Here is a 26,121-nt window from a genome sequence, read left to right as displayed (position 1 = left end):
CCAGTGCACTACATTAACTTATTCAACAAACATTAATGATCAGTGATTCAACAAACATTTTCTCCTCATTGCAAGACCTATAAAGAGCGCTAGGTATGGAGTTTGAACAAAACAGGACAAATAGGTCTCTAATGCCATGGAGTTTACCAAGTTACCTTCAGGGAATACCACCTAGAAGAAATTCTTGTGCCTATGGAGTGCAACTATTCAGTCAACAACAGGGTATGGAAAATTGCTTATGTCGGAGTGCCTGGGTGGCTCAGTTGGGTAAGTGTCTGACTTCTGCTCAGGTCATGATCTCACAGTTCCTGAATTTGAGCCCCACATCAGGATCTCTGCTGTCAGCACAGAGCCCGCTTCAGATCCTCTGTCCCCCTCTCTTTCTGTACCTCCCCTCCTCTCTCTCTTAAAATAAATAAACATTAAAAAAAGAAAAAAGAAAATTGCTTATGTTAAATGCATAATGCTGAGGTCTGCAGTATCACTGCCAAACACCTATTTCTATTTTTTTAATACAAAGAAATGCTACAGTGAAATATACCACATGCAAAATATTAAAAAATGATCATGACCATTTTCCTCTGATGTACCAACAAATATTTTGGAAGAAGGAACTAAAAAGCCATATTTTGTTTCAGATCAAATAAAAAAGATTTGAACAGATAAATGTATATATACACTTTTTTCAAAGATTCTTCAAGTTAATTTTGCAAACATCCTCATTTTGTCTACTAAATTTCCAACCATTCATTGACTCTTGTATATCAGTGTCACAGGAGCACATAATAAATATTGGAACGTCTGGATTCCAAATAAACACACTTGGATTTTAAAAAGGGCTTAATGGATATACTTTATTAAAATGGTGTTTTGAACACTGAGATATATGATTTAAATCTGCTCACAATTACTCTAATACATACATTTAAAAGAATGGTCAAAGCAGCAATCATATCAACTCACTGGGAAAAGCACAAAGTACACCCAAGCAGCACTTTGGTTAAATTATAAAACAATGTACACAAGAGCACTTCAGCAGAAATTAAATTAATTCAGAACACATTAAGCTGCTAAATTTTGTACTGGCATCCAGTGGTAGAACCATGGTAGAATTCCATGGTTTCACAGCCCGGAACACTCAGTTGACCATCACTGGACCATTTCAACCATCTAACAACCAGTGGGAGCTGCCAGAGTCAGTCAGTCTCATTCCAGATGCCAAAAGCAACAGGCAGGTCATCACATTTGGCTTCTAAAGACATGACATTTTATTTCTGCTGAGGTCATCCAGATAAGTGAATCTCATGAATACAATAAAATGTAATCCAACCAAAATTTTATGTCGCTTTCCACAGACAAGGGTATGTGAACAACTGAAATGCTAAATTCAAACCCATGTTTGTATTTAACTGTTTGATGCTAAATTTTAACCATTCCTTCCCCTCACCCTGCCTTGGCTCATTTTCTTACTATCATATTACCATGAAATAAATCCTTGTCCTTTCTTAGAAAGGAAACTAAATGTCCTTTCTGATATTGAGGAGTTCACACAGGCCTAATCATTCTCTGCCAGGATTCTTAGACAAAAAAGAATCAAATTCCACTTTGAAAACATAATTTCTATTTAGATTATGTGCTAATAATTCTTCAATGCAAGTAATTTTTTTTTTTATTTTGGAACTTGAGAAAAGTTCACATAGTAGAGTACAGAGATTCTAAACTGATCCCTTCAAAACTAATTTTTTTCAGAAAAAAATGCATAAGACTTTGAAGCACTTCAGAAACACAAAAATCTACAACAAATGAACAGTTGATAGAGAGCAGGACTGCATTTACTTGTGAATATACAAGGTACTTAAGAACTTATACTTGTGAAAAATCACAATGATTTTAAGCATATTTTGCCAAATAAATGTTGGCAAATAGTTTGGCAACACATTTTATAAAGATGATTTATGTACTACACATAAATGAAAGGCAAACATAAATTACAATGGATTTAAATTTAATTACATTAATATAATCTGCATTATACCTATACCCACATGTTAATAACCACATAGCAAATTCACAGTTATAACTAAAAGACTATATTTAGAACAGTTCTTTTTTTTCACTACTGTTTGCATAATTCCTTATAATAGGCCTAGAAGCTGAAAACATGTAAGCTTATTATCTTTTGTGGATTATAATAATCTACAAATGATACTTTAACATTGTGGCTTGAAAAACAAACATCAATATGTTTTTATGCTTAAGAAAAGTTGACTGATTTCTGCTTTTTGGGTAAAGCAGAGCAACACCCACCCCAGACCAAGGCCAACACAGCCCTACAAATTTGTCTTTGTAAACCTGGCAATCCACCTCAGTGAATCAGTGACTTCTGAGCTTGACGACATCACTCCCACTCTCAGTTTTTAAAGTAAAAGAGAGGAATAGTAATGTGAAGAATTCAGATCAGAAATGAAACCTACATTTTCAGAATGTCATTTTGTGCTTTAGAGTTTTCGTCTGCTTGTTACTTCATAAGTTCTCCATACTCCTAAATGACACTTCTACATTTAGGTTCCGGGACCTAACTCAGCAAGAACAAGAAAGTTTTCCAGCTTTCTTAGCCTACTTTTGGTTCCTCACTTCCCAGACAATGAACAGAAGACTGTTTTCTTTCCTGTAATGTTCTTTACTTTTCACTAAGCTTCCTTGAAAATAAAAAAAAAATTCAAATATTTCTTTGTCACCTTTTTTATCAAAAGAAAATTCCTGATTAATATATGCAGGAAAACTCAAGATTTATTTTTTTCCATTCCCAAAAAGGTGAGAAGATGTGAATATTTATATTGGGCCCTCTTCCTTCTAACAAACCTTTAAATAAAACATAAAGACAGAAAAAAAACTCAACCATGAAAACCCAAAGTGGAAGGAATAGACTATATCAACTTGACCTTCTTGGTTTCTTTTTTTGTTGTTGGTTTCTACAACAAAACTCCACGCCATTCTTAACACTCAGCATTTTTCTCACATCCTATTATTTTATTTGCACATTACCTAGAGCAATGTAGCTTCAACATGCTAGTCTGCTTCTGTGTTTTCTGCATAATTTACCTGCCATAAAATATCTCTGCCATTTTCAATCTATTTCTTCACCTGCCAATAACCATTTGTTCTCCACTATAAAGCTGTCCTCTGTCTGTCAAGAGCCCTTGCGATAAACATATTAATAATTTAAATCTCACTGGTGAAGGAGCTATGCAGGATTGTTCCCTTTATCTCTATTACTCCAAAATTTACATATGTACATACCCCTACACATATAACAAACTTACATTGTCTGCAAAATAAACTGCAGATATAATTTCAAACACGCATGTAGAGATTCACATTTTAACAGCAAACTTACATGCAGATATAAAGTAGAGTTTTACATTCCTAAATTACATTAGCAAGCTGAAATATAGAATGCTTTAACGTTTTAGATTTATTCTTTGCTTTGAATCTTAGAAAGAAGCAAAAAGGAGACATAAACCTCACGCTATCTCTCTTATATTATCAGACAATGTGGTATTATTTTTACTGACAAATTATCCAACTTGCTTATTCTATACAAAAGGTGATATAAACATACTACATATAAAACACAAAACACAGAGTTAAAGATAACAAATGGAAACTTCATACAAAATACTGGATACCATCAGTATTTAAGTTTGTATGGCTTTGACCAAAAGATTCGGCCTGTGCATACTCTTCTGATATAAAGAAGTAGTCTATGTATCTATATACCATTCTTAGCTACAGAAAAAGAGGCAATGAAGGGGGTTGGGGGGGAAGGGGGAAGACCAAGTGACACAGCTGACATTCATAACTGCACTGTTGTAAATATGCATACAATTTAGCAGCGCCATATTATCTGAATTAATGTCTTTTGCATTGTGTAATTTACCAGTAAGTGGTCCAGAATACAAAATATAGTCACACAGAACTCTGTTTTCACACTTACTCCTTGGTAGAACTATTGAAAATAAACACTTGCAGCTAACACATTGCAGAGCCGTCAAAATATCTACTAGTTTTGAAGAACTTGAAGGCAAGAATCTGTTCAAATGAAGAAAGAACAGAAATGATCAGACGAAACTCGTAGCTGCCTAAGAGTTTTAAAAATTAGAAATTTAACATTCAGCAAGTGCGTCAGAACCACTTTTCATTTGCTCACTCAACTTAAAGATTCACCACAGTTGAATTACACATATATTTATACTGAGTACGTACAGTTGAACATAAATATGAGTTATTAATGAAAAACTACTACGTAAATGGTTACTTAGTTTACACTGACTTGTGTACTGATCTAGTGAGTCACAGAGGCATCCAGGCACAGCTGACTTGTTTGATCTAGTAAGTTTCTCGACATATTCAGTGAAAAACTGTTTCACAGAAATTCAAAGTCCCAGCAAGCAGTCACGCCCATCGTCCACTGGAGGCAAAGCTTCTGCTGAATGAGAAGTTGATTTTAGAGCTCTTGTATTTCCCCCAGGCACCAAAAGGCACTACTACTGCAGTACTGTTATCTTCAGTACCAAACTGTATTGCCTGCAAGGTTTGGCAGGAAGGAAGAGAAAAACACAGGAAATCAGAGTCTGTACAAAGAGAAATAATTGTTCCTCTAGAAGGCTATAAACTCATTCAAAATACAGTTACTGGGGCACCTGGTGGCTCAGTTGGTTACTCATCTGACTTTGGCTCAGGTCATGCTCTCACAGTTCGTGAGTTCAAGCCCTGCATCAGGCTCCATGCTGTCAGTGCAAAGCCTGCTTCGGATCTCTCTACCCCTCCCCTGCTGTTTCTCTCTCTCTGTTAAATTTTTTAAAAATGCGGTTACTAACCCAGATACTTCACAATGGTTTATGATTCATTCAACATGTATCAAGGTCCACACAGTTTATTAGATTGCACATAAAAAAACAGATGATCCCTGCCCCCCCCCCAAACAACCATATTAACTATATCCCACTGTAGCAATTTTAGCAACAGAAATACCAAAAGGACTAAGGTACAAGATATACAGCTCTTGAAGAAAAATATAAAACATTTAGCACAAAGACTAATACAAGGTAAGAATTCAGTGTTAGCTTTTACCTGGCAATTCTGCTTCTAGGAATTTAGCCTAAAAATTAATACCCTAAGGAAATGAATGTGTATAAGATATAATGACAATAAAGTTTATTATGCTCCCTACAAAATGGAAAAGTGGCATAAACTAAATTTTCCTACAGTAGGAGAATTATAAATCAATTTTAGGGACTAATTCAAACAGGAAATGACATAGTCAGCATTGTAAGAAGTGCTTGGGATTATATTCAACAGCAAATGTATTTTAAAAGAATTCACAGCCTAAGGCCAAAACTGTTAAGGAAAGGGTTGATTAAAAATATCTGATATAAAAAGCATCAAAATATAAAAAAGTTTTACAAACAAATTGAAAGACAAAAATATATATACTTAACATATAGGAGGTTTTTAGAATAACGATGACAAAGACAAACATATCTATAAAAGAATGGAAAACAGCTATCCACAGACAAGAAATACAATGGCTAACAAACCTGTGCAAATGGTTAGTTTCACTAACAAAGAAAAAAGATGCAAACCAAAAACATTAAAATTTGATTTTTTTTTTACCTATCAAATTGGCAAAAAACTATGACAAGAATTTGGAGAAACAAACTTTATAAACATGCTAGAGAAAAGTATAAATTGGAATATCATTTCTGGAGGGCAATTTGGCAAACTTAGTAAAAGTTTTAGATGGAGCGCCGGGGTGGCTCGGTGGGTTAAGCATTCGATTCCTGATTTCGACTCAGGTCATGATCTCACGGTTTGTGGGTTTGAGCCCCAAGTCAGGCTCTTCACTGCTGTGGAGTCTGCTTGGGGTTCTTTCTCTCCCCGTCTCCATCTTTCTCTGCCCCTCTCCCTCTCAAAATAAATAAATAAACTTAAAAAAAAAGCTTTAGAATACATTGTATTCTTTTTGCCTAGCAATTTTAAGAACTTCACCTGAGAAAATAATACATGAAGGAAGCAGATATGCACAGAGATACAATAAGGTTTATACGGTGCTTCCCCCCCCCCCCCATAAGATGGAAAAGTGAACATAAACTAAATTTGCTGATTAGGGGAACTAGTAAATGAATTATGGCACACAAATATAGTGGAATACCACGGAGTCATTAAAATATCACTACCTATGTGAATGAGAACACATGTATCTCAAAACAGGTAGGTGAAATTAGGAGAGAAGTGATCATCCATGGAATTGGGCCCATTTCTTTAATCTCATGAACACACATAGTAACCAAGAGAATAATTCATGCTTACCCGTCTATTTTCATGCAAATAAAAGTAAGGTATTTTTAAGTAAGGTTTCATGTCTTAATTACAAATATTAGCACATAAAAGTTTGGGCTAAATATGCCTTCCTGGTTGCAAATGTAAGAATTGGGAAATGTAAAAAATAGCTGTTAAATTAAAGCATATCTCTAATGATTAAGCAATGGCTATAACTTAAAAGAGCTATTGATCCAAACAGAATATTAAACAGCACATGGAAATTTTGCATTTTCTTCATTGGGTATTACTGGATATTCCCAGTTTTAGCTCTGACACACTAACACATAACCTATGCATATACCTTTTTAAATTTGTTTTTTTTTTTTTTCACACACCCATTTTTAAAAACCAGAAGTTGCCTATGCTATAGTGTTCTTATACTGGATATTTATTTGGAACACTTTAGTTTGGTCCAGTGGTTGAATTCAGAAGCTTAACTGGCTGGGTTTGAAGCCCAGTTCCACAACTTGATGGTTTTGTGATCTTGAATAAGTTACTTAACTTCTCAGCTTCTGTGCCTCAGTTTTCCTCATCTGTGATATAAGGGATAATACTAGCTCTAGCCTCAGAAGGTTACTGTGAAGATTGCATGAGTTAAATATGTATGAACAGAAGAGTGTCTGACACATACTGATATTACTATTAACTATTATAATAATTTACTGCTGCTATTACTATCTTTTCCAGATGTGTACAAATCCAAAAAATAAACATAGCACATTCCTTGGCATACTAGTTTTACTTAACTATTTGGGAGAATTGTAAAAAAAAATTTAAATTGGAAATATTATGGAGTCAAGTGTAACATTCATTGTAATACTCAGGCTAAAACACGAAATTTCAAAGAAATCTCAAGCCTGTGGCAGCCCCTCCAGGCTGCACCAAGACCTGCATCTGGGTTGTTCTCTCCTCCTCTCCCCCACCACCCACAATTGGGACTTTCTAGCAGAAGCTTTGCTGTGTCACCTGTTCAATCACTGCATGGGCTGCTTCGTTGGGATCATGGCACTGATTGACAAAGTCACAAATCTCTTGACTGTTCACCATGAAGTTAATTCCATCTGTAGTGAGGACCAGGAAGCTGTCATCAGCGTGATGGAGCTGCAATCAGAACCAAATGCATAGACTCAGTCTTTGAATAACCTTCAAAATCCACAAAATTTTTTTTTTGTTTGCTGAGTGGTCATCTGTGTTTAAAAGCTTCACATCCAGGCGAAGGGGCGCCTGGATGGCTCAGCTGGTTAAGCATCCGACTCTTGGTTTGGGTGCAGGTCATGATCTCACGCCTGGGGGGACGTTCAAGCCCCGCATCGCGCTCTGCACCAACAGCGCAGAGTCTGCTTGGGACTCTCTGTCTCCCTCTCTCTCTGTCCCTCCCTTGCTCACGCGCTCTTTCTCTGTCCAAAAAATAAACATTTTTTTAAAAAAGCTTCACAGTGAAAATGGAAGGCCTATAATTTGGACAAAATTAGCAACATTTAGCATCAACCACCAGGGACAAACCTAACGTTTACTTAGTATCACCACAAAGGAAGAAGCTAGATAGCCAAATGATGAGAGACAGCACATTGTAATCGTTGGGAGCACTATCTCTGGAGCCAGGCTCCCTGGATTTGAAATCTGCCTCTACTTTTTGGCCAGGCAAACACAGGTAAATTCACCCATGCTCTAGAGTTGTTTTCTCTGTAAAATGGGGTGGGGTAGCTATCCTGAACAGAGCCTGGCACAGAGTAAACCCTATGTAAGTATCTGTTTGACAAAATGAATACAAGTGAACTAACTAGAAGACAAGGAATCATTCAATTAACAATCATTCGCTGCCATTATTGGGAGCCTACACTATCCTGTGCTAGGTACTAGCACATGCAGAGAGGGAAGTGTCAGCTCACAACTGGGTGTGTGTTAGGGGAAGTGTAGTGTAATGGAGGCACTGATTAGTAGCATACAAAAGATGTCAGAGAAACAGAGGTGGGGCGATTATTTCGTTTGGTGGAAAAGGGAAGTGAGGGTCACATTCCAAGTGGTGGTGACTGGATGATCACGTGTAGGGGAGGAAGGGCAGTAGAGCCATTCTACCAGGTGAATTCCAGTGCAGAGTGAAGCAAAACCAAACCTCACTTCATCGTACAGTAGGCCAGTATCTTATTTTATTTGAAAAGTTCATCTATCCTTCCATAAACTGCTCCTTTTAAAAGCCATGTTGGGGGAGGGGGGGGTGCCTGGTGGCTCAGTTGGTTAAGCCTCCGACTTCGGCTCAGGTCATGATCTGGCGGTTCATAAGATTGGGCCCCACACTGGGTTCTGTGCTGACAGCATGACAATCCTGCTTCAGATTCTGTGTCTCTGTCTCTCTGCCCCTCCCCTGCTCATGCTCTGTCTCTCTCTCTCTCTCTCTTTCTCTCAAAAATAAATAAACATTGAGGCGCCTGGGTGGCTCAGTCAGTTAAGCGTCCGACTTCGGTTCAGGTCATGATCTCACGGTCCGTGGGTTCGAGCCCCGCGTCAGGCTCTATGCTGACAGCTCAGAGCCTGGAGCCTGTTTCAGATTCTGTGTCTCCCTCTTTCTCTGACCCTCCCCTGTTCGTGCATTCTCTCTGTCTCAAAAATAAATAAATGTTAAAAATAAAATAAATAAATAAATAAAAAATAAATAAACAAACATTAAAACAATTAAGAATAAATAAATAAATTAAAATAAATTAAAATAAAACAAAAGTCATGTTGGTCAGGGGGCACCTGGTGGCTCAGTTGATTAAGTGTCTGACTCTTGATTTCAGCTCAGGTCACGATCTCATGGTTTGTGAGATGGAGCCCTAGCTGGGGTTCTGAGCTGACAGCACTGAGCCTGCTTGGGATTCTCTCTCTCCCTCTCTCTCTGCCCCTCCTCCCCACACACACTTGCTCTCTCTCTCTCTCTCTCAAAATAAATGAATAAGTTAAAAAAAAAAAAGTCATGTGGCTGCAATTAACAGCCACATGACTATGGCTTTCTTTCTTTCTAAGAAAGCCTGTAGCTGGGAACAATCCTGCATCCATTCTTTGCATACGTAGCAAATGTTTGCAGGTTCTTCGTTACCTTGACCCTCTTTGTTTCTGGTTCTGCTATCACACCGCTGGTTTTAAGATCCAAATCTCCAAGACTCCTTGTCATTGCAAGTCTGCCATTCACATGAGGCTGTCCCAAACTATTCCAAGCCACAAAGCCACCACATTTCTTGATCCTGGTCCAAGAAAAAAAAAGGCTATGACATGATACCCCAGGAACGAAGTCATGGTTAAACTTAAGATGAAATCAGTTTAAAATTCGAGGTTACATTTCTATCTTGAACTATATAAATATGATCTTCACAGAATGATCAGTGGAGATGGTACCTTTCTTTTTCATCTTTTCTTTCTGGAGTATGGTCAATGGTCAGCTTCATGGATTTTCCTTTTCTACACAAAATAGCCCTGCTGTCCCCAACACTGGCTACAACCAGCTCAATACCATCTCTCAACAGGGCTACCGTTGCAGTAGTCCCAGAGGTCAGAAGGGTTGCTGCAAACAGTATTAAAAAGAGGGTAAGTCAGTGACAGTCAAATGATTGGATATGGAATTTTTATTACAAAATAAAACACAGGCATGTTAAACTAACACTGAAATGTATCATTCTAACTTAACTAGAGGTATGCAAATAAAATGCAAATGAACTATGTAAGTAAGAGCATGCAGAGAAAGAAGTATTTAATTCAGTAACAAGGCTCCATGCAAACAGAAAAAGTTGCTAACCTAATTTGGTAAAAAGTGCATCACTGTCTCCAAATGGCCTCTATATAAAGTAAAACTGACTTGAACATATAATTATGACAGCCTGTGTCTATATCAGCTGTCAGGATTAATAGTATTTTAATGAGACTGGTTAATACAGCAGGATGACTTTTAGGTATGAGCCCATTCAGGCAAGCTGACTTTTCTATAATCTATGCACTCAGAAGATTTTCTCTTCCATTTCTTACTCCTATCCTGTGAAAGTATTACCGGTTAATAAGCTAAGCAAGAATGCCAAGGGCATACCATCTGCTCTTAAAGTGCTGTATTTTATATTCTTTCCTTTTACAATGGTTCTAATGTTAAAAATGTTCACCAAAAAATCCTAAAACAGTTAAAGGTTCACATTCTTTTCTACTTATCTTTGTCCTTCCCACACATGAAACAAAGTTACAGCCATCATTATATTAGGAAAGTATGGGAGGGTGGAGAATGAAGTTCATTCTAGCTTCCCATATGCTTCCTTGGAGTTCACATTTAATTTTCCCCGACCAAAATCAAAATTAAATGTTACTTGGCCTGAGGTCGTCATTGTTTCCTTCATCCAGTCCAAACTGCATTTTTGCATCTTTCTTTGATTTATTCGAACAGTGTCTGCCCTACTTTCTTTATCATTTGTTACAAATTTTGAAGGTGCATTGAGCCTTGCCAAAAGTGAGAATAAGGGAAAAGTGAAATTAAGGGCTAAAAAGTAAAGCAAACTGGAAGAAACTGAAAAAGACAACTTATTTAAAGCAGGTATTATCTTCAATAACATGGTTAATTCTTTAAAGCATCTACATAAAATACTCAGGTGATCATCCAAAGATGTCTTCTACAAAAGTAGGTTTAGGAAAAATGAAGTGCTACTGATTTGACTGAATAAGGCTCAATCTTACCAATTTTTTTTTTTCAAAAAGACAATTTAAAAAATTTCATCAGTAATGCATTTTGGAAGGATATATATACTTATATACATATATATTTATTCCAATTGGTATATTAAAATGCCTGCTTTAATCAGAGAAGTAAAATGGAAAAAACATTAATAAACCCTACTTAATCTTTTATATCCATGCTCAATCTACTTTCTCGAGAAATAGCATTTATAGTTGCACTATCTTCCCATTTATCTTTTGATTTTGGAACTGTTGTGCAAGGTAATATCTCTGCAATGCTAAAACATATTACATATTTGTCACTGTATAACGTAAATGTCTTAGCATAAGTATCAGTGATGTTTACATTATAAAAGTTAACTTTTGAGTTTCCGAAAACATTATGTGATGGAATCTTCACAGTTTCACTACTGTGATTTTTTTCCAATGATGGGAAGAGCCAGGAAGAGAACACAGGCATGTACTTAGATGCTACCTGTCCAGGGAACTTAGTATTCCTCTCCTTTGTCTAAATGGTCAGCAGCAGCTGTTTTAAAAAGTGGTTTTTAATTAGTTACATCAAAAGAGTTAAAATTTCATAAATAAAAACTTCCAAGTTTAGCTGTTTAGGATTCTATTGTAATTCATGGCTCTGCCCCCTAGGAATTTAAAAGAGCTTGATTTTAAGGGCACGTGGGTGGCTCAGTTGATTGAGCATGCTCAGGTCACGATCTCACAGCTCGTGAGTTCGAGCCCTACATCGGGCTGTCTGCTGCCCACACGGAGCCCCCTTCAGATCCTCTGTCTCCCTCTCTTTCCGTCCCTCCACTGCTCTCTCTCTCTCTCTCTCTCTCTCTCACACACACACAAATAAAAGAGCTTGAGTTTTTACCATCCCATCTTTACAGTTCCAAAATCCCAGATTTATGGGAAAGTTTTCAAAACTGACTGTTGATTCTGGCTTGCTAAGCATCTAAGAAGTAAATATTAAATAAGCATTTATTTCATTTAACATTTAACATGGAAGTAAAAAGTCTCACTTTTGCCCTAACAACAGAACTATGAAACTAAGACATCTGTCAATAAGGTCTTAACACTCACTGGACATTTCCTACTGCAAGTCATCTCAACTAATGGGACAGAGAGGATGTGGGAACCTTCCAGTAGTCCAGGCTAGGAACCGCTGGACTCCTTCACCTGGGACAAAATTAAGCAGATCTCTCTTTCCACTGAAGCCCAGCATATAGTGTCCACGGGCTCCAGGTCTAGAGCTGCTGACCGGGCACAGTTCTCTGCCACAAATAACACGCACAGAGGCAAATAGGAAATTCACCCAGGAATTGTGCTCAAACATTACAAACCTGCAACACAGGGGAGGACAGAGAAAGAGCTGCAAAATAAGGGCAAGGGTTTTTATTTTGGTAGAAATTTCACTAGCAAATTATATAATATTCCAGGAGATGCCAAATCAGCGATTCCAAGACTCAGTTTACCTAAATTGATGGTATTTTGTAGTTGAGTCTATTTTTTCATCAGAGTAAAACTTCTCAGTTTTACAGCTTCCCAAGGCAGGAAAAACTATATACAAACACATGTATGCAAAACACATATGTTGTATAACACAGTCACACATCTATATATACTCATTTTCTCTCTCTCTCTCTCTCTCTCTCTCACACACACACACACACACACACGCATGCATACACACACACACTTCAACAGTCCTGAAAAGTAAATCAGTACCTTTACTGAGTTGGAAAAAAAAAAAAAAAAAACCTGTCAATTTGTTTTGTGCTAATATCAGAATGGTCCCAATAACTAACAGGAAAATTCATGGGAATAGCAGTGAATAATTTGATTCTGACAATTTAGAGAGGATGTGAACTACAGTATACCACCAAATTAACTGGGATTTAAATTTGTATCAGGAAGGAATCAAAGCACCTCCTATACCAAGATACAAGAAGTACCATATTTGTTAATGAGGCTTGATACATTGTTTTGGAATAGAATGATTAATTAAAATTCATTGTTTAAATATAGGCTAGTGAGGCTCTTGAGTGCTAATGCATGTTTATAAGTTTATGTAATTCATAAAATGGGTATTTCTGCAGCTCTCTCTTTTCCCCGGTGTTGCAGGTCGACATATCAAAAGAAAAATGATCAAGATTTTGAATGGCAACATAAGAGTAAAAGCTGTACTTTTCAAAGTATAACCCCCCTGGCAATTACTGTTTACTGTGTAAACAATTATCTGTATAAACCAATACGCTTTCAATATTTATTAAACATGGGTGTTCTGGACATGTATGACTCACGAACACCAAAATCAAAGTAATGAGCTGAAGCAGTAACAGCACAGTAAGTATCTCTTCCACATTGTCCCTATTGTTTTTCCTTTTGGCTGCCCTCAGTGTGAGAAGGGTAGTCAAAAAACCGCCTTTCTAACACTGGTTATTTTGTAGAGATCAGATAATGTGAAGAGCATGGAAGTTTCCAGTGGAACTCATGATGCTATCACCAACATCTCACACTCTGAAATCAGAGCAAGACTTCTCTTTCTGATTCATTTGTCTCTTGGGGAGCTTTGCGGCTTTCAAACCTTATGCAATCTAGAAACCCTTGGGAGAGTTTATAGGACATACAATATATAATCTTAGTTTTCTACCATCCCATTTGTTTTAAGTGATAGTTTGTTCATAAACAGTAGAGTAATGGGATATCATTTGCATTTACTGCCTGGTTTCATTAATTGTAATAATATATATAACTGGCATGAATTACAAAACATTTAAAGACGATGATGAAATTAGCTTCATAAATAAGGGTGATTTCAAAATGTGTCAACAACAAATCAATAAAAAGAGCCAGCAATTTTGTAAGGTCAAGATTCTTGCAGTTTCTTCATAGGTGGCACTCTGATTTTATTCTCCTCAAACCACCCCACTTTAAACTGAAATAGTAACTATTTTTTTTTAATTTTTTTAATGTTTATTATTTTTGAGATAGAGACAGAGACCAAGCAGGGAAGGGGCAGAGAGAGAGGGAGACACAGAATCAGAAGCAGGCTCCAGGTTCTGAGCTGTCAGCACAGAGCCCGATGCGGGGCTCGAACTCACAGACTACGAGATCATGACCTGAGCCGTAGTCAGCCGCCCAACCCAACCGACTGAGCCACCCAGGCGCCCCGAAATAGTAACTACTTTAAATGCTAATGGGATAATTGGAAGCACTTTATGCAGATGTGACAGCTTTGGACCAAAGTCTTGAAAAGAGGAAAATGTTTTACGTTCACTTTATTTCTTTTACTTCCCCTCAAGAACGCTAATATAGTACAATTGAGGGGTACTTCTCCCATTTATACCCCCAAATTCCACCATTAGTGATTCATTCCTAGGTTTTAACCTGTCTCTTTTCAGGCTCCCCCTACTTAAAATTCAAATCCACCCAGGAGTGATAATTCATTAAAACATATATGTTATATTAATAATTTGGTTAAATCAGCTCCAGAATAATCAAAGAATAAATTATAATAACTTTGGTGAGTGGGGTGCCTGAATGGCTCAGTTGCTTAAGCATCTGACTTGGGCTCAGGTCACGATCTCATGGTTGGTGACTTCAAGACCTGCATTGGGCTCTGTGCTGACAGGTCAGAGACTGGAGCCTGCTTGTGATTCTGTATCTCCCTCTCTCTCTGCCCCTTCCCCTCACACTCTGTCTTTGTCAAAAAAAAAAAAAAAAAAAAAAAAAAAGAATAAACATTAAAAAATACTTTAAAACATAACTTTGGTGAGAAAGAGCAGGCATGAAGATCAGTTCAGTCCAAATAATCATTGAGCGCCTTCCAGATTCTGTACAGGGTGTTTGTTGAGCACTGGAGATTCAAAATGAGTAAGCCATGGTCCCTACCTTTAAGCTGCTCACTGGAAGGGTTCAAGGACAGGAAATGGGACTGATGCTGATAGAAAAGGTAAAAGCAACTGGAGGGGGCAAACTGCACTTACTTCACCATTTTATTTAACTAGCCCTGGGTCCTAATATAACTTTGCTAAAAGGAATATTATCCACTCTTATAATACTGGTACCGCTTCAGTTCTTACTAAAAACCAAAACTAAAGTGTTTTAAAGTTAAAGAATAACTTTGAAATCTGAAACGAGGTATGTTCTTTTAATACACAAATTGAAAAGTTAAACAACTTACAGCGTTCTGTCTTTCAGTGGTTTTAACATATTTGATAAAACGGGCCCCAAATATCAAAAGGCAATTTTTAGCAAGGTTGAAAGCCTTGACAACTTACTACGAATAAATCTCAAAGTTGTTTTCAAAATACTTATTTAAACACACACACACACACACCAAGTGATCTATATGAATACATATAAAACGAGATTTAAGAACAACAATGTCACAGTAGACCCCTTTCTTTTAGCAGCACACTAGGTATCATTCTGTTGTGCCCCATTATACTGGCAAACAAATAAATGGCTATTAAACAAAAGTAAATTTTAAAATATCTTATGAAAGGTCTGAGATCATTAACTCAAAGCATAGGATGGATGAACTCAGTTAAATAAATACAGTTTAAATTTCTTATTCAAAATTAATTATATTTTTATGATTAATTTCTTTGCACAACTGTTTATGAGTAAGGCACCTTTAGAAAGTTTCTTTTAAGGTAGGCAAGTTAAACAAATTCTTTCCCTAGGTTCAAAATGCTCTTTAATTATATTTATTATTTAATAAATGAGAGGGCTCCTCTCATCTTTTGCACCGAATCTATCAGTTTTAAGCATCTTTGTCAATTAGATCCTTCATAGAAGGGCTGACTGCACCCATAAAGGGTTAATGTTTTGACTGTGGGCCACATTCCCAGGATAAACTTGTCTGCCTCCGAAAACCTTGCCCAGCAGGCTACCTGTTTACAGAACAGCCAGGATACCCACTTGCACTACAGCCAGCAAACATTGTGGTATGAGATACAGCCAACCTGGTAATGGATGAAACAAAGGCACACCAATATTCAGAGTTATAAAGATAAAACTATTAACTGTTTTAATGTTCTCTTACACGTTGTTATCCATCAGGGACAAGAGCTAAATCTTCTACCTAAAATGTACCTTCTCTCAACCTCTCTTTTCAAAAGTAAGGAGCCAGCTGGAAGGGAAAAAGTCCAAAGGCATGAAGAAGAGAAAATGGGCCAAGTCAATCCATCAATGAGAAAATAAATCTCTGAACAAAGAGAGTGGAATCTAATGCTTTTCCAAGAAGTACGATGATGGTAAGGTTCTCAAAAAAGGGCAGGAAAAATCTCGTAAGATGGCAAATAGAGCCATCCTAGTCATCTTCTGTATGCTTTATCAATAAACATGCCCATGAGAGAGGCCACTGTGGGTGCCAGGAAAATCCCAGCCCTCACTCTGCAACTGGCCTTATCTGCAATTTGAGGAGAATTTCCATCCCTATGCTCTCTCACTGAAAATTGTGAAATGTTATTTCTGTGATGCTGTGACTTCCTTTAAATAAAAAGATGAACCAAACACTGATTAATATTGCATGATTCGCTTTCAAATCAGTTATGAGGTCTGTATGTGTACGTTTACATGATCACTGCAGAAGTTTTCAAGATTATCTTTATGAGCAAAAGATTTTAGGGCCAGCTAACTAGAAAACACTAGCTACATTTTTCTGAATGCTTTTGATAAATTTAGTCAAAATCAGAAACATTTTACTTTCCAAATTTAAGGATAGCACACAAACTTTAAATTGAGCTGACATGCCCTTGTGTTTAACAAATAAAAACAAAAATATCACTATTTACCACAAAGCTGCAAGAGCAGGCTTTTTCAGAAGTGGGAGAGGGGCACCTGGGTGGCTCAGTTGGCTAAGCATCTGACTTTGGCTCAGGTCATAGTCTTGCAGTTCGTGAGTTCGAGCCCTGTGTCCAGCTTTGTGCTGACAGCTCAGAACCTGAAGCCTGCTTCAGATTCTGTGTCTCCTCTCTCTCTGCCCCTCCCTGCTCATGTTCTGTTTCTCTCTCTCTCTCAAAAAATGAATAAGCATTAAAATAAAAAAGTGGGAGAACACAGATCTTTCTTCTAATTAAAGAAAGTAGTGCATATTAGCCATTGTCTTTTCTTATTTAGGACCAGTTAGTAATTTTTTCTTATCTTCTACCTGGCTGAACAAGACTACCCAATAGTGTATTTCAGTACTTGCTCATCAGATTCATCTAAAAAAACAAAAACAGTAAACCCTCTCATAGTATGGACCTTTTATCTATAAAAAGAGCAAATTTTAAAAATCTTAAATCTTTTAAAAATTTAAATTCAATATCAGAACCATTTTAGAGCTTCAATTTTTGAAAATGTCTCCAATATACTTCATTTAAAAGTGAGGTGCTAACATTACCTTGGATTCCAAACAGCATTTAAATTTATCCCTTATATAAAATCACTTTCAACATAAGCATCCTTACAAATAAATTTACATTAAAATTCCCACCCCTAAAGGGCTTAAGTTGTTTCCTCTGTACTAGATATTCCCCAGGCCCCTACAGAATGTGATTGTTTTACTTACCATCAGCAGACAGGTGGGCATGCCTTGCAAAGGCTTTATCTATTTCTAGAAAAGCCAAGGTCAACACAGTTTCCAAGTTCTTCTCCTTAGGAAGCAAATCCCTTGGTGGGGAGAAAAAAAGAGTCCCAAAGAATCATTTTTTAATAGCTTTCTCTTCTTCCTCTAGCTAGCTGACTAGCTATTATTCCATATAAGGGACCTTCATGGTTCACCTTTCAGATGGACTCTTAAAATCCACAGATTAACAAATCAAATTAGGAAATAACTAAGCACAGACATAAGCCTTTAAGAACGGTAAAATGTAAGTCCAAGTCTTAATCCTTAAAAGATTAATCTAATCCTCTCTATCCACAACCCTGAGAGGTCAAGAGTTCTTTCATATTAAATTAAGCCACGGAGTTCAACATATGAATAAATCAACTGATGAGCAGCATGAATAACTAAACACAGGAAGACAAGAAATAGTCACATGTTCTCCCCCTTTTAATTCAAGCAGTAGTGTGATCCCCTAAAATACATTAATAATAACTGCAATAAATAAACTATTTAAAGACCTCCAAAACAGCCTCGTTAAATGCATTTTCCTCATACTAATGCCAATCATTTAAAGCTATTCTTAACAAATATTCAAAGCTATTCATACCATTTGCAAGAATAATTACCATTTATTGAAGTACTATATGCCATGCACTGGTAGGAGTTAAGTGCTTCTCATGGCACATGAAATCATGTACTTTATGCTAACTCACTTGAAATGATCACAAATCAAGGGCTGTTGATTCTGGTCAATGGCCTCACCAGAGGAGTTGTTAAAACATACATTGCCTAGGGGCACCTGGGGGGCTCAGTCAGTTAAGCATCCGACTTCAGCTCAGGTCATGATCTCACGGTCCATGAGTTCAAGCCCCCCATTGGGCTCTCTGCTGTCAGTGTGGAGGCTGCCTCCGATCCCCTGTCCCCCTCTCTTCGGGCCTCTCTCTCTCTCAAAAATAAATAAACTTTAAAAATAGAAACATACACTGCCGAAATGGTAATAGCCATCAACCATCAGTAATAAGTGGCATGCTTAAGCTACTGTTTGTTCTTAAAACAACACAATGGAACCACTCAAATAACTAGGTTAATAGTGAATGTTTCAGCCAAAAGCTTAAAGTTTAAACATGAAGTACAAAGCAAACTGCAAAGTGAAGAATTGAGTCATTGTACGTACATGATGCATTTCTCCATGTGGGTGTGACAGAAATCAGCGGCGGCAGGTCCTCCGTGTCCATCGTACACGGCAAAGTACAGGACCTCATCGGTCAGCTGAGCGCTGTCAAACCGGTCTTCGTTCTCTTTCCGCCTGCCAATATGCGAGGCGCAGCCTACATTTTCCAAGCTGATTTTGGGAATCGGCTTGCCATACTTAATGCTGGGCGGCAGCAGAATCGGCTCATCAATGCGGTTATCCCAGATCCCAAAATTGTCCCAGGTGGCTGGACGCCCACTGCCATCTGGGTCAAACCGCGAACACCTAGGCTCTGAAGTGGAGCTGTGGCACGTGGGCGTCACCCGCCGGTCGTCCTGCAGAAGGCGGGAGCTCAGCAGCACTCTCCTCCTCACGTGGTTCCCGCCACTTCTGACAAAAGTAATTAAGGCAGCTGTTGACATAACTCAACTCCAGAGGACTCGGGAATGAGGGAAAGGTCGGTAGAACAATAATGGAATGTCTTCAAGAAAAATGATGCGACTGAGGACACAGAGAAAGAGAGAGAGAGAGAGAGATGCAATAGAGAGACAGAGACTCCATCAGTAACTTCATATATAACTGATATATCATTGGATATTACCAACATGTAAGGCCATAAAGAATATGGCACCTAACAGCCTGCTCCTAAGAATAGCAGATCAAAAACGAACTGATTTGCCTACCCCTTTCACAGGGTTTAAATTCTATTAAAATGTGCCAATGTATATATATCATATAGAACCTGTTTCTCAAACTTTAACCTATAGTCACCTGGGGAACTTGTTCAAATGCAGGTTCTGGGGGTGCCTGGGTGGCTCAGTCCGTTACCAGTCCGACTCTTGACTTTGGCTCCAGCCGTGATCTCACCTTTTTGGGTGTTTGAGCCCCACATAGGGCTCTGTACTGACCGCATGGAGCGGGCTCGGGATTCTCTCTTTCTCCCTCTCTCTCTGCCCCTCCCCCACTTGTGCACAGCCGCACACAAATATATAAACTTAAAAAAAAGTAAATAAAATGCAGATGCTGATTTAGTCTGTCCAGGGCGGAGCCTGAGATTCTGCATTTCAAGACAGTAAACTGCTGACCCAGCAGGCCCATACTTTGAGTAGCAACAATATAGAACACGGGTGTGAGTGAAGTCTTCCTTCATTAACTCCATTGCTCTGAAGAAAAGGTAGGGGCAAATGTTAACAACAACAAAGTCTCTTAAGGGGGAAAGAAATAAGAAAAGTAACTGGTTAATAGAATAGTTATGACAGCTCTGTACTCAGAATGCCCAAGTTTTAGCAAAGACACAATTTAGGATCTAAATTCCATTTTCTTTGAAGATTTGTCAACTTACTAAATTTCACATACTTTATTACTATGGTTAATGTAGAATGGTTCATGCAAACACTCCCAGAGGCTCCAGGATAAGCCATTTCCGATGTGTGTGATCGCTGGGACTGAAGGGAACCACATTTGTGACTTAAAAGCAACTGATTTATGCATTTACACTACAGCTGCAGGTTTCCTCTCTACAAGCCCAGCAGCCCAGCCCTTCCAAGTACCACCTGCCGACTGCTGCAGCAGGAGACAGCACCTGACACTAGACTATGTTTCTTTGAAACTATTACTCTGCACCCCATTTCTGGACTCTGTCCCAAAGTTGAATCCAAAGGCCTCCCCTGGGTGTTGTCAGGGGGAATTCCTACACTCCTGAAGGAAGGGCAGTGTTTCTGGCAGTTTTCCATACAAATAAGGTCCTAAGTAAGAATTCAACTCCACAGTACTTTGTTCTGTTCCTTTACGTATTAGAAACCAACTTGAAAAGATTTTATAATGCTGGTGCAGGGTATACAGGTATTATACTATTCTCAGTTGTATGTTTGAATTATTTCACAATAAAAAGTGAACTTGAAAAACTGTATCTCAGCAAAAGCACAAACAAAAACACACTCACAAAGCCCAATTTGAGTGAACCCATAAGTAAATGCATTAGAGATTTCAAACAATCATTTTCAAATACATTTTCGGAAATCAGTCTAGCTCTGTATCAGAACAGCTATTACTCCTTTCATTAAATAAAACAGTAGAAGGAAAGTATGAGTTTCCAAAGAGCACCCTTGATATCTAGGGCCCAGTGAACAATATATGAGCCCTGCCTCCACAGAATTTAGAATAAAGATGGCCTCCCAAAGAATTAATGTATCATGAAAGACTTAGGAGACCATTCCTTCTTGGCCTTTTAGTTAATATCTTTTAGTACAAAAGACCAAAACTCACTTTTTTATGACAATATTAGGGGTGGAATAGACATAGTATCTCTGGTTATTAAGTATCAAAGAGAAACAACACATTATATTACCAAAAAGAAGTGTTTATAAAGATAATGACTGGTGAAGAAATTTCAGGCTGTATTACAATCTACGCTAGAGAACTAAGTACTGATTACTGATAGAGATAACTCACAGAGCAGCTTTATACCATATAGAAAAAAATAAAACTTTTAAAAAATAAACTTTTAAAATAAAAATTTTAATAAAAATATATTAGAAACCATTCACATTTGAAGAGTGCACCAGAAATTAGTGAAGTACTATTCTTTTTTCTTTCAAACTGAGGTATAACTGACAACACAACATTATATTAGTTCCAGGTGCACAATATAAGGAGTCTATTTTTGTATAAGCAAAGTACTATTCTTTTGGCTTCAATCTGAAATCATGCGTGCCATATTTGGCCTTGGGCTATTTTGTAGTTGTTCACCTACTTTAACAAGTTTCTAGATTTAGAAACAAATACTGAATAAATTTTTTTACAGCTTTTCTAGGTTGCTCTTGTCTTTCTTCTCTCTCTCTCCTCCAAAACTCAAAAAATAAAACAGAGCTGCATTTTAGCAGGAAACAAATATCAACTAGAAACACTTAAGAGTGAAGTAAAATGCAAGTTGGGCAGTTTCTTTAAGCCTGCATGGACTAAAATCAATCATCAACCTGGCCTCCTTCCTCATTTATTCTTTGCACAATCATCTCAGAAAGTAAGCAGAATAGTCATAAGAAATCATTTATTTTATAAGGAATACTATTAGCAGCGATGACATGTGAACCAGATATATAGCTGGTTTACAAAACTAGGTCAGCACCACTTATGCAAGCAGGTGACATTGCATATTTCCAATGCAATAGAACTAAATCATTTAATCTCTATATTCCTTGGGAAACGATTCAGAGAAGACCTGTGTTCCCAAGCTAAATAATGACTTTGAATTAAACCAGCACATCAGGAAAAGTTTCCTCCAGAAATTCAAAAAGTAATCAGCCATTAGCTGCCCCCAGTTCCCCAGATGCCCATGGAAATGACTACACCTTGACTAGCAGACAAAAGAGTATAATTTATGATGTGAAAAAAAAAAAACAAACCCAAAATCTGAAAAAAAAAAAAAAAGGCATCAGTGTTCTTCATAACAAAAAGAATGGAGAACTGACAAACACCTAAGAGATATTTTTATTATTTGTCAACTCAACAATTATAAATTCGCATGCATTTATCATTCTGCAAACTAAAAAAGTTTTTCAGGAATCCTTTATGTCAATCTCTCAGTCAGAAGTCAGGACTAGCTTATATTTTTATAAACCATTTTAACATTCATATTCAAGCTTTGAAAGTAAAAGTCATCCAAAAGAGTCAAAGGGCAGAAGTAATTCTGCTTGAAAGCCATCTAAAGACAAAAATGTCAGAGCAAAAGTTAAAGAGCACAAGAACACATTACCCACACATCATATTCTACTAGCCAAAATAAAATGTAAAAACTATGCTAAGCAAGAAAATAAAGAACTTGACTGGAATTCTAGTGACAGAACAGGTTATACATATCAGCAACCTGAACTATATTGATAGTCATATACCAAAAGGAAAAAGAAAATGGATAATCTTCCTTCTAGACCAAACTTTGCCATAATTCCTTTTTATTTCCCAATCAAAACAAAAATGCATGACCCACAGATTTACTTTAATCACATAAATTTTTTAAGAGTGTGAGTATGCACACACACAGAAACCCAATATAGTCTACATATTGTCAATAAAGAAATGCCAAAAAGTTTTCTGTTTTCATCATTTTCACATTGACTTTTGTGACCGAGACTTCTCCATCTTCCTCTTTAATGCTTTAATGGCTTAATCTGATACTTTAAAGTCCTGACATACGGGGGCGACTGGGTTGCTCAATCAGTTAAGCATCCGACTTTGGCTCAGGTCATGATCTCCCAGTTCATGGGTTTGAACCCCACGTTGGGCTCTGTGCTGACAGCTCAGAGCCTGGAGCCTGCTTCAGATTCTATGTCTTCTTCTCTCACTGCCCCTCCCTTGCTCACACTCTGTCTCTCTCATTGAATAAACATTAAAAAAAAATTTTTTTAAGTCCTGACATAGAACTCTTTGCCCAGTGAAAAATGTTGGCACTTGGTTTAACAATTCTCACTAGCAGGAGGGATTCTCAGCAAAGAGGGTTAAGTTGGAAATTCGCTGTGAGACCACGAGAGTAGACAGAGATTCTGCATGAGCACACTGCTGAAAACCCACACCCTGAAAGTAGGAAATCTCAGGTGAAATGCATCAGGAAGGAAAAAAAAAAATGCATTTGGTTTGTAGTAAACTTTTGAAGTACATACTTGATTTAAAGATAAAAGGTGGTGAAGAAAAGCCACATACACAGCTATAAAATTGCTATGCCAATTGTACATTTTCATCTCACTCCCATTTTATTATCCCTCAATGGTTTAAACACCTCAGAGCTGTCCAAATTTATTTTTGGAAAAAGAGAGGCATTCACTATCTCTGGCAGGAGGGTGCATTTGGGAGTTTAAACAGTTTAAACTGTTGACTGCTGAAAGCAGGTCAAAAGGGCAATTTATGGTTGTAGCTTTAAGCACATGCCAAAATTATTCAGGTCTTCTAAGGTTCAGTTTACAGAAACGTGTTTAGATCTATCCCTCCAGCAAAAATATTTTAGAAAGTATTCATATTTGTCCATTATAAAGCAGCATTCAGGTATCTACATCAGTAACTTCCACAAATGAAACACAAGGTAATTTTAGCATTCTCAAAGCCAGTATTTCTTTTGTCTACTTTTTTAAAGACAACCACTGCCACCCAATACATTCAAATGATATGGAAACTTCCAGAAAGTATTTCAGAAAATGTGGACTCCAATACCTTCTTTATCAGTACTCTGCTAGGAGAAAGGAAAAGAAACTGTAATAGTCTACATGAGGGAAACAACAACAACAAAAAACCCCAAAGGATTCCCCTTAGGTTTGATGTGAACATGTTTGGATGTGTGAATAGAGGAAAGAACGTGGGAGTAGTGAAAAGTATTCAATGTTCTAATTCCATATATCTTTTAAAACATCTTAGTTAATGTGGATACAACTCACAGACCACATTCCAAACCTGTACCTTTACACTTCATTTAAGAATTTTCCTTTATATTCTATACTACATCAACAGCACCTCTCCTCTCCTCTTTCCTATTCTTTAAGATTCCAGTCAAGGGAGGTGCCTGTGTTGATCGTCAATACAAAGTGACTAAGGTTGCAAGAAAAAAAATTAGTACTCACTACTCAAAAATTGCAACTGTTTTATTACCCAGTGGTGCATCTGTTCTTCTCTAATACCACGACACCACTACTCTTTTTTCAAGGTCATTATAATTTGTCACTTTAGTCACTCCTTCTGAAACCGACGACAATCTCATTCCTCCTCCGCACTGGAGGAGGATGGGTGCAAAGGGCTGAAGAGGCCTTGCTGCTCATTTTCAGTCTGAAGCTCAGAAAAGCCGGTGGAGCTTTAGAGACTCCAAATTCCCCGTCTATTTTCACCGGAGTCTGGTCTTTGTCGCCTCCTATGAAATCTCTAATCTACAATAAAGCGGCTGCTAAAAAAGACACCACCAGCCACAAGGCCTCTCCTGGCAAAGCAAAACCCACATCCTCAGATCGACAGCAACCAGTTGTCTACATCCTGCTCTATTCTGGTCTCCTGAAACGCTCACCCTTGGACAGTTCAGAATCCTGGGCTCGCCAGTAGCCAGTGTGATACACCTCAGCAAGCACACCCTCCCGCCCGCGCAGCTTTGCAGATGGTTGCGCTCACCCCAGCACCTTCCGCCGCCCGGTCTCCGCCTCCCTATCACCCTCGCCCCGCACAGATCCTGGATGTCTCCACGTCACCCTCACCCCGGCAGCATGTGCGGCGACGATGCGGGGCTGACCCCTGCAGCATCCTAGAATCCGGGGTTCGAGCAGGGTGACTGGGAGTTTAGCTACAGGGAAACGCGAACGCGCAGCCTCCGCCCTTTCCACCATCCAGTCCATAGTCTCTCCTTCCTCCCAACCTTGTCCCACTCCACTCGCTTGGGTGGCGCCTGCAGCTTGCAGTCAAGTTCAAGGCCGAGCGCGGGTTTCTCAGCAGGAAACGCCTGCTGCCCACGGTGAAACCCGAGTGGGCCCAGCCGGGACATGCTACTCATGACCTCTAAAGGGAAGAACGTGGTGCACAGAGAACCCAGACACTGCTTGTCAGACTGGAGGATTTAAATCTACATTTCCCCTCCCCTCCCTGACGAACCCTTCGTTTACTCTCCATTCCACGGACCGGGAGCGGTGGAATGTGACCCTGCCCATAAATAATATCATAAACTGTTAGAAATAAATGAAGTGCACTCTCTAGGCTCTTACCTCGCGATGGCAATGTCCCTGGAAATTTTCTAATTAGGTTAACGGAGGGCGGGGAAGGGGCTTTCCTGGTAGGAAAATAAGATTGCCTTCCCCGATGTTTCTGATTTCTGGAGCAAGCAGCTAGAACAGCCACTGGCCCTCCTGCTGGAAAATCTCGAGAATTTTTCTCCTGCAGGGAGCCAGATGGAGAGGGGGGAAGTCTGTTCTCGCTGACTGACGGCAAGCTCTGGCCAATCCGCGTTCGGAGAGGCGGTTCGCCGGCCACGGCCCTTGATCTCAACCAATCATAGATTCCAACGGGAACGAGCCTCTCCGCAACTACAATTTGGTTTGGCTGACTTTTAGCAGCGCTCGGTTGAGCGACGTCGACTTGGGCCAGTAGGGCTAGCAATGACATCCCGCCCTCTCGAAGGCCTTGACACTCGGGCCAATGAGGGGGCGCCTGGGCCTTGGGTGGGATCCGGAGATGGGGTAAGTCAGTCAGCTGGTCGAGGAGGGGTGCGTGTCTCTTGTGGCAAGGCAGAGGTAGTTGTGACAACTGGAAA

General features: G+C 38.5%; 1 protein-coding gene across 1 annotated transcript; it reads right to left on the bottom strand.

Moving 5' to 3' along the window:
- Positions 1 to 827: 827 nt before the first annotated feature.
- Positions 828 to 25,718, bottom strand: PPM1K (protein phosphatase, Mg2+/Mn2+ dependent 1K). Its single transcript, XM_015073635.3, has 7 exons — positions 25,577 to 25,718; positions 18,840 to 19,358; positions 17,630 to 17,730; positions 9,757 to 9,922; positions 9,461 to 9,605; positions 7,351 to 7,485; positions 828 to 4,587 (listed from the first exon to the last, which is right to left on the bottom strand). Exons 2-7 carry the CDS (start codon positions 19,277 to 19,279, stop codon positions 4,456 to 4,458), a joined length of 1,119 nt encoding a protein of 372 aa, XP_014929121.1. The 5' UTR covers positions 19,280 to 19,358; positions 25,577 to 25,718; the 3' UTR covers positions 828 to 4,455.
- Positions 25,719 to 26,121: the final 403 nt, after the last annotated feature.

This window comes from Acinonyx jubatus, chromosome B1, assembly GCF_027475565.1.
Source record: "Acinonyx jubatus isolate Ajub_Pintada_27869175 chromosome B1, VMU_Ajub_asm_v1.0, whole genome shotgun sequence".
NCBI classification, from domain to species: Eukaryota; Metazoa; Chordata; class Mammalia; order Carnivora; family Felidae; genus Acinonyx; species Acinonyx jubatus.
This window is presented reverse-complemented; position numbering and strand designations above follow the sequence as displayed.